Consider the following 9788-nt stretch of genomic DNA (forward strand, 5'->3'; position numbering starts at 1 on the left):
ACGAAGCGTAATTGCAGAAGGTGGGAAAAAGAGTAGAACTCGGCGGACGATGCGATGATACAGTGAGCTCGTCCGAGAAAGAATGCGCGATATAGCGCGGATATGAGTCGACGCGTTCACACTCGCACACACACATGCAGGGGAGTCGAATCAAAGAAACTGATAGCTCGTCTGGGAAGAAACTCGAGGAAAGAGAACACGTCGCACATACACAGTCTCGTGTATACCTATAGCATTAGTAGTAGAGAGACCACGAGACGCTCGCGATTCGCGATGGAGAGGGGAAGTCAAAAGGATGACCTGGCACGATTCAGGGCCGTACGTACTGCGCCTACTCGATACTCTCCGCGCTCTCCCTCTCTCTCTCTCTCTCTCTCTCTCTCTCTCTCCCTTTCGTATAGCTGTGTCTCGCTCGTTTCCTTTTACCTTCACCCGACCGGCCGAGCTATGCGTCTCTCTTTCCGCTCTGCGCAGCTCTCGCTGTCTACACACATACACACACGCAGGCGCGTTAACAGGAAAAACACACGCATACATCCCACTCCGAAAAGTGCACGCTCTAAAAGGATTAGCTCGGCGGCCCTCGTCTTTCTCGGAAGCGGATGAATGAATGGCTCTCGAGAGCCGCCGAGTCTATTTCATATTTGGGGAAGAGGGGTGTTGCAGTAGCGCTCGTGCCGCTTTATACAACTCTCAGGGACGCACACAACGCGACCCCCTCTTCCCCCCCCCCCGCGGCTGTTATACGTATAGCTATACATACGCACACACACACACGGCTCGTAGCGCTGATGCTCGTGTTATAGGTGATTCAAACAGGTGACTTACATGATTGATGATTCATTCATACGCGCGACTGGCAGCCGCGAGGATTATATGTTTTTTGCGCTCGAGTACATTACGTGTGTGTGTGTGTGTGTGTGTATAGAGCAGCAGCAGCGGCAACCTAAGCGGCTTTCGAGATCGCGCGCGGTTGTACGAGAGCTACCGCTTTTGTTTCATTCATGCGTAATGAGTCTGCTGATTCGTCGTCATCGCCTGGTTCATTGATTTTATTTCGCAGCTAGCGCGCACAGCAGGTTTCTTTTTCTCTCTCTTCGCGAGAGAACTCCTGATGTGTTTTTTTTACTCGTCCTCTCTCTTCATTCAGACGTTTTTCCGCTGCGCTGCGAAAACGCGTTCGAGCGAGAACACACTGATTTATTTTGCGTTTACAATTTTTGCGAGATGGATAAGTTAATTAGTTTTTGTCGATTTTCAAAGAGAAATAGAGAGACTTTGCTTTTTGCTGATTTAGCTTTGTTTGCCGATCGTTTGGTCGGCTGAACTGCATGTTTTTGCTGGGCGATTTGTTTGCTTTGGAGAACGTCGGTTAATCAAGTGTTATCGCCGACAAGGTTGTTAATTAAGCTTTGTCGTTTTTTCAGAATATAGTCTTTGAATTAGAATTTTTCCTCGTATATTTTTTCAATATCTTATTTTTACAATTTTCATCGTACATATGAAGACTTATAGCGAAGTACGTTTATTGCGTTTTTCTTTTGTAAAGATTTGCATATATCTCTATACTTAAAATTGACATATGATTAATGTACACATTATTAAATAAAGATCTATAGTTGGATTGCAAAACGTTTAGATATACTAGTTTCAAAACATATTACACAAACAGAATATTGTAGAACGCATCGTTCGCGATGTCACACGCGTTAATTATATCTGTTCGCGTGTGATTCGCAAATTGCGTACGTGCCACTACGATCACTCGAACAACAAAGCACTGCACTTACACCAAAAAATTGGCTGCGACGTATAATATATTGATCGAGAAAATTACGGCGACAAATGATTCATTTTAAACCATTGAATATATGCATTATTCAGTGGCGCGATTATTACTCGTGTGCAAATATTACAAAGTTACGCTTTTGCCATACTAATGTAGTTTTGAATTAATATTCCATCTGTGTAAAACATGATCGAGGAATGGCATGATAAAACTACGCATGACATTTTTATAGAGCTGCGAAGGCACGTGCCTCTGAACTATGCATCGAAAAAATATTTAATTCTTGAATTTCGAAATAATTCCTTGCGTTTAAAATGTATGTTAAACCTTAGTATTTAAGCAGTCTGAAATGCAAATACTGTTATGCCATTGCTTGTGGAATTCGGGACGTTCGGAATATTTTAAGTAATACATAATCCCATATATATTTTCAGCTGTCGAAAGATTCATTATATTTGATAAATCATTGATATAACGGATGAATTTTGCGAATTTAATTAATGACACCGGGCTTTCGGAGCTCTTGATGCATGCAACGTATACGCTTTTTGAAATGCCACCCTTCGCTCGACTCTCGTGAAATATAATACCGCGCGATTCAAAGCATAATAAGCTTCGTTAATGTTTCACGTAACATTGTGAAAATTTCCATTAATGGTATTTTTACGAAACTAACGCATTTCTTTGCAGATTTCGATTTTTATAAAATCTTTTAAAATTACCACTAATTCAGTTTTACTTTATATAGACATCGGCAGGGACGTACAAAGATCCCTTTGTACTCAATTGAAAGAGATACCTCTCGTTGGTGCGCGTTTTTCATTATTAACGCACGAGTCTGCTTCATCAAAGAAAAATATTGCTGTCAAAAATAACTATAAGATGGCACCGCAATATGTCTTTGATGCAGAAAGTATTGTAAGAATAATGCAAATACATATTGTATGCTATATCTATATATAAATTGCACAAGGTGGAATAGATCGATCGAACTATTGTTATTGCACGTTAAAAATGGGCTGAGAAAAGATTCATTTTCTTTTTAGAAATAATGTCCTGTACGCTTATGTAAAGCTCAAATTAGACACCATCTAATGAAAAACTACAAATAACAATATGTGAACACATTATAAGTCTATCCTTGGGCATGCACGTATTCTACCACTTTTTAACTTTTTAGCAGCACCGATGTCATCTAGGGCTTGTTAGGCATGCTCTTGAGAGAGCTCTTGGCCGGCGAATGTCTTATCAATAGAAACGCTAGAATTACTGTAGCTATAAGGACTCCAACGCAACTCCATATCCACGAGTCTCGGAACATAGCGTCCGCTCCGCCACTCAGTCCGATTTCTCTGAGTGCCAGATCACCATCCGGGGATTCGCAGGCACTTTGCGTGATGATGTCCAGACGATGTACCTGTTTTTTGCAGTTTTTCAATCGACCCAATACCTCGGGGCTATGCAACGGCGGCAATAACAAGCTGAACGCCCATCGCAGTGGACTCGTCCACGGGTACCATGGATACAGGTTGTCCAAATGTAGGGTAAAACCGGCGCCTATTGTCGTCTCACCGATGACGACGCCGGAGAGAAGAAGCGCCAAGAAAAACCAAGAGTTCGAGCAAAGTCGCGCGAAGAGAACGCAAACAAAATGCTGAAACAGGAGGTAGGCGAGCCCGACGTTCAAATACCGCCAGAGACTTTCCAAATTCTCGTCAGTCGGCATGAGAGTTTCAGTCGTGGGAGAGGCTCCCAAGTGAAGACCCGTCATCGCGAAGGCGGGAGCGAGATAGGACAAGTACACCAAACTCCAGGATGGCAGAGTACAAACCAGCTGTAAATTTAAATGTTTATATAAGAATTTATGGAAACAATTTACTCGCGGAGAAAACAAATTGAAATACTCACCTCAACTATAATATAAACAAAACGGTTGTACAGTCCGTCGCCGACATCCCTCTCGATACCAGGTCTGCACCTGATGATCTCCATCATGCCCAGCAGACTGATCGGCCAAAAGAGCACACCCAAACTAGCGTAGTGGAAACCAATTCTATCTTTCAAGTACAGATTCGAATCGCCAGAGACATCGTGAAAAACAGCACCCAAGAGAATGCTCAGCGATGCCGCGATGAAAATCTTACGTAAGAGGGTGGCCAGACTCCAAGGCTGGCTGTAGACAAGCTTGCGCAAGAACAGCGCATATGTCTGGGTGAAGAGATTGGCGCCCTCGTTTGACGAAGGTAGCGGACCTGGTGGGCCAGGATCGCTCAGCGGTGGCAGTCGAGCTCGGGCCAACTCGGCCAAGTGGTCGATGCGCTGAGAGGACTCGAGCATTGCTTCGGCTGAGAGATCGTCCAGCGTCACCAGATCGACTGAAACGGATACCTTTGTACTTTGACCATGTGGATAGGAACAAAATTTAAAAATTTATTCTTTTACTCACGATAGTAGTCGGAGGGATTCTTGAACGGCGGGCAAGGGAATTCGGCCAAAGCAAAGTAAGGCAGCATATCCCTCCTGGGTCCGGAGTACATGACTCGTCCACCCGACGTCAACGTGACTCTCGACAGCATAGTGAGAATTTCATATGTAGGCGGATGCAGCGTCAGCAGTACCAGCCTTTGCGCTCTAAGAGCCCACTGCCTGAGGTACTCGACGAGGAAGAAGGCGTCGAAAATATCCAAGCCTCGCGTTGGCCTGTCCAAACTGAGAATCTGCGTACCCTCGATCAGTCGACAGGCTAGTGCGAGTCTGCGAGATTCGGAGCACGTGAGGCTGGACACGAGACAGTGTTTGGTGGCGTCGAGACCGAGTTCCTGCAGAATCGCCTCAGCCTCAAGGGACGATACTCCGGCTGCACCGCGTAATAGACGGTAGAAGCTCAGGCATTGGAGCGCTGTGAGCTCGGGGCTCAAGCCGGCTTCCGGTGTGTCAGCTGACAGATACGCCACAGTTGATCTGGGAGTAGAAGAATTGCAAGTCAGTTAGAAGCTGGCAGCGAGAAATAAAGGTGGATCGCGCACGTGCGCGCATTCGATTAAAATTCTTTACATTATTCAGAACGTTCAATTCTAAAAGTCAGATCTCGAAACAAGTCGAGTATAAATAATTTGCCTGACAACAATTCACTCGTGTACATCAATTTTTCATGCGAATAATTGCCCAAAAAGAGACGTAACATTACGTTACAAGGCATATTTATTATATACCTGAGGGTTCTGGCGGAGACTGGCCTGCCGTTGAGGAGAATGTCTCCTCGTCTGATCCTCCTCCTGCCGGATATCGTCTCCATTATCAGAGTACCCTCGCGCTCGCTCGTCGACATGACAGCCAGGACATCTCCTGCCCCGGCCTCCAGGCTGATCCCCCTGAGATAAGCCGGTCCGTTCTTGACATGAAATCAATTGTCACTGTGAGTCCTTGTTTTTCTTATGCATACATATATTCGGCGCTCGTTTTACCGTGCGCGGCGTTAATAATACACGTAAAGTTTCAGTATCCGTATCAATATTGACGGTTTAATTAAGATAATTGAATCTCGCATCGTTACATTTAGGCGCCCCACTGTTATTTTCTGCTACTCTCCGAATAGAACCCCAAGAATACATCGCGACAAAGATAGTTTTACAGGTGGACGAAATTAAGATTAAAAAGAAATTGCCACCTTCACCGCTCGTCCAGCGGCTTCGACTCCGCGCAACTGCAGGTGCGGGTGCTGCGGCGTCTGTTGCATCTGCATCTGCTGCTGCTGGAATTGTTGCTGCAGCTGCTGCTGTTGGAGTATCTGCGGATGGATCATGTGGGCGGGATGTCGGTCGTAGACAAGGCCTGGATCGATGGGCGCGATACTGTGTCTGCGGTTCGTCATCGCGCGCGACGTCATCGTCGTCGCCGAGACCGCCGACGTTCCCGACTGCAGTAGATTTGCCTCACTGGCACTGCGCATCCTGGATTCTCGCGTCACCGGCTTCATTCCTGGATGATGATGCATGTGTTGGTGGTGAGGCGGCTGGTGTTGCAGCCCGATGTGCGAATGCGTCTCTCGGCCCTGTTTGGAAAATAGTTTGGTTTTAGTTACGTTGAACAATTCCAATGGGCGCGTGCGTTCCCGCGTTTTACATGCAAAATGTATCAGCTGCAACCTTATCGCGTCTCTCTGTTTCTCGTAGTATTTTATTTACACGATGCTTTTTCGCTTCTTGCTGGATTGGGATCTCGAAATACGCTTAGAACGTATAGAAGGGACATAGGCAGAAATGTATACACATAAGATTATGATATGTATCCGCGGCAGAACAAGCTACATCGTATGTTAAAGTATAAACCTATCCGGCGCGATTGAATAATGCATTATGTCACGAGAGAGAATATACGGGAGAGAAATGTATTCGCACTCTCTCAGCGTTTCGTAATTATCCAAAAAAAAAAAATGTTTCTTGCAAAGGCACAAATTGGAATTATGCAAATGTCGCAACGCGTGTATGTGCAGTGCGTGTTTAGTGAGTAATATCTGGCACGCCTTGATAAAGTCCAATCCACTGCACGATTCAATTATGAAACTTATTACAAAACTGATTGAAAGCAGTATTGAAAAAAAAAAAAAGAAGCTGCACCGCAGCTCACGGCTCGGAAATGAAAGTATAACCAGTATTAAGTAAATTGCAGGAAGTATCTCTCTAGCATATTGCCATTAATAAAAACGTGCAGCTGCAGCTTCGGCACTTGATACGGCAGGTGATTACGGTTATAAAATTAATGCACCGCGAAATACCGGCTTCCCGTACATATTGATGAGCAATTAATTATTTTGAAAACGAGAGCGTTCTTCGTTCAATTTTTCCTCGCTTCAACCAATACCGATAGAATGATTAATTTCTCCGGACAACAGACCTGCGCTGACATGGCATTGCGAAAGTCAGGATCGCTCCTGGCGGATCTCATTGCGGGAACGCATGCAAAGGCCGATTGTCTGCCACTGGCCGCTGCTCGCATTCGGCCTTCTTCGCTGGAATCGTATCCACTGCTGCCGGCATCTCGACCACCGCCGCCTCTCGACGTCGAAGGCGGTAGTACCCGAGGCAGACCAAACTTTAGGTAAGTATAGGAATTACTGGCGAGCGGACTACGTGGTCCGTAACGCGGATGACGCAGTATGCTCTGGACGGTCGAGTCGCGCAATTGAAAATTGCCGTAGGGCAGGGGAGACTTTTCCGCTGAACCCAGCGCCGAGTCCGTGAAGTCCGAGTTGAGATTCTGCCTGTAATACAATAAAAGTTTTTAGATAAGCTCATCGGATTTCCTGCAACGACGTTATATAACTATGTAAATCTCGGGCCGATCGTCTTAATTGATAAGAAATTGTAACCGTCACTTCGCGAAGAGTCCGACGGAACCCGTTGATTGATGTATGCGAAATATCGACGAAAAAAAAAGACTGGATGTACTTTCATTCGAGACGTGTCGCGGGAGGTTTTTTTCGCATCGGGAGAAATTTTTGCCAATTGTGCCAAGGTTCGCAGCAAGAATTTTCGCGTTTACAAGAGAAGAAAACCGGCGAGGAGTCACGCATTCTTCGATCGGTAGCGGCGGCAGCAGAGATCTAAAGATGCGAGAGATCTCGACTGCCCATAAATACCTCAGGCCCTGAGCATACGTTATCTAATATAGGCATTCCAAGCCGGTACTGTGTATACCTGTAGATCGACCAGGCGTGCAGGTCCTCGCTGGCAGGTGCACCGGCAGGCTCGAGTCCCCTCGTGTCGAGATTCCCCGGCACCGAGTACCTTCGCTCCAATTCCCAAGCTTCCGAACCCATTGCTGTCTCTCTCTCTCTCTCTTCTACTGGATGTCACTGCTCTCACTCACTGAAGGTTCAGCCAGCTGTCGTCGTGCACATGCTTCGGAGATATCCGTCGTCCGATGATTGCGACGGCCTACTGACCTGAAAAATATTACGTGTACACGTGTTATATATATATATATATATACACACCTGTATGCCAGCAGCGCTTTAAGGATACATAACCCGCGAGAGAATAATGCATCGGCCGTTTAGCTACTGGCGCTTTTAATCTGGAAGGCCTTATTTTCTCGGAATGATTTTTTCGTCGTTTCTTATTGATGTGGAATTTTCTCGCGTTTAAATATATAGAAAAAAGGGAACGTTCGTTCAACAAGTTGCAACAAATTAAACGGTTCGCGAATATCAGTTCGAAAGCCGAAGCGCAAAATCTCGTTTACGAGCGGACGTCGTATACGCGCGCTGAGAGAGAGAGAGAGAGAGACTGCATTATAACGGAAAAGAAAAGTTGACGCATTAACGCGCCGAGTAAATGCGGGTATTCACAATATGTATAGCTTTATCATTGGGAAAAAAAAGCATCAACGTCGCGCGCATCGATCGCACCTGCATCCCGTGACCTATGCCGCGTATATACCTGTATATATATATATATATATATACATATATAGACATCGTGCGAATTTCACATTCGAGACACGCATCAGGCTCTCGTGTGTGCAGCGCTAGATATGGAAGAAAGCGTCTTGGGAAACGGCGATGATTGCGGCAGTAGAGATAGACGAGAAAGAGTCTCGTTAGTTTGCTGCACTGTATGCGAGTTTATTACTCGCGCACAATGTGTAGAGGAGGGAAAAAGAAGATAGAAAACGCGAGACGCATATTAGAGGCTCTTTGAATGCTAATTTTACGGCCCGCGCGAATTCCGAGCGATCGTCGCATTAGGAACTTTCTTCGTGCGTGTGCAGGTATAAGTATATAAATACATACACTGTTTTCGGTTAAATCGAGCGTATTGGTAGAGCACTAGGTTTGTCATCGTTATAAGTGTACCTATAAGTGTTTCAATCCATAGTCCAATTAAACAGTAGAAAAAAGCGTACGAGGGAGATTCCTTTCCGATTAATTTTCACGAAACTCTCAGCCCCCCCTCTTGCTTTCCTCTCGTAAATTTCCCAGGCTACTCTCGATTGCGATCTATATACACACACACACACACACACACACACACACACACACAGAGCGGCGCTAATTAACCAAGCCCGCGTATACACACTCGCTTCCACCCTTTTGCGCAATCTTCGATTTCGCAAACGGTCTCTTTGTGCAGCAACGCGCCGTAAAAATTCGACACTTTTAAGGTTCCTGCAACCGTACACTGCGTTCGCGAAAAATTTCTCCGGAGGAATTTCCGAGAAAAACAATTTCGAGGGGTATATTGCAGCGCTCGGAAGCCGAAGGATCGCTCGCGCGGATCGCTATCGATATATATATATATATATATATATAGAGCTGTATTACACGAGACGCCCGTTTTTCCGCGTGTGCGCGCCGGGAGTAAGTATAGCCTCCGCGAACCTGTAGACCGAAATGAACCGTAAGGATTCCCCCGGCGAATCTCTTTCTCTCTCTCTCGCATACATTACACAACGCGACAGCAGCAGCAGCAGCAGCAGCAGCATCTCCTCCCTCCCCGCGCGCTCTTATCCCATCCCGTTTTCCTTCAACTTGACATTCTCGTGACTACCACTATACATATGCCCTGATGCTGCCGTCCTATACATGCGAGAGACTGTTATAAAAATAAGAAGAGGACGGTGTCTTACCTGAGCGGTGCTGGAGGAGCTCGGGCTTATTATTGAAAGACGCTGACGATGCCCGAGCCATCATCCGTGCAGGAATGAAAAAACGAGCAGCGCGAGTACTGGCAACAGCCGAGGAGCGGACGAGTAAGAGAGAGAGAGAGAAAATGAGCTTATAACGCTCGTCCTTCCCTTCTTTCCTAACCTCACATGGTTTTTTCTTCTTCAGGTATGCGCGTACAACACTCACGGTGATATCGACGCAATCGCTGGGCCCAGGGTCTCTCCTAACAACAATCCGCGTTAAAATAAAAGACGAGCCAAACGCGCACGCACAGACACTACAAGTAGCCGCGTCGTGGCCGTGACCCGTGACAAGAGAGCCGCGCGCGAC

The 9788-nt window shown here is 46.1% G+C and overlaps 1 protein-coding gene across 2 annotated transcripts; it reads right to left on the bottom strand.

Annotated features, from left to right (window-relative positions):
- Positions 1-1459: 1459 nt before the first annotated feature.
- On the bottom strand, positions 1460-9783 carry LOC100122508 (ATP-binding cassette sub-family G member 8). Of its 2 annotated transcripts, none has more exons than XM_001606063.5 (8): positions 9419-9783; positions 7486-7733; positions 6683-7049; positions 5457-5840; positions 5002-5180; positions 4236-4750; positions 3698-4164; positions 1460-3623 (listed from the first exon to the last, which is right to left on the bottom strand). In XM_001606063.5, exons 2-8 carry the CDS (start codon positions 7605-7607, stop codon positions 2985-2987), a joined length of 2673 nt encoding a protein of 890 aa, XP_001606113.1. In that variant the 5' UTR covers positions 7608-7733; positions 9419-9783; the 3' UTR covers positions 1460-2984. The 2 variants fall into 2 exon arrangements, with proteins under 2 accessions (XP_001606113.1, XP_031789467.1); XM_031933607.2 differs by having other exon boundaries at positions 7785-9576.
- Positions 9784-9788: the final 5 nt, after the last annotated feature.

The sequence above is a fragment of the Nasonia vitripennis genome, chromosome 1 (assembly GCF_009193385.2).
Source record: "Nasonia vitripennis strain AsymCx chromosome 1, Nvit_psr_1.1, whole genome shotgun sequence".
NCBI lineage: Eukaryota > Metazoa > Arthropoda > Insecta > Hymenoptera > Pteromalidae > Nasonia > Nasonia vitripennis.

Bases quoted from the DNA above. Each gene is read 5' to 3' on its own strand.
- LOC100122508 (XM_001606063.5), bottom strand. From the start codon at position 7,607: ATGGGTTCGGAAGCTTGGGAATTGGAGCGAAGGTACTCGGTGCCGGGG. The intron at 7,050-7,485 runs GTATACACAGTA...ATTGTATTACAG, and splicing joins CACGCCTGGTCGATCTACAG to GCAGAATCTCAACTCGGACT. The intron at 4,751-5,001 runs GTATATAATAAA...TTCTACTCCCAG, and splicing joins GTCTCCGCCAGAACCCTCAG to ATCAACTGTGGCGTATCTGT.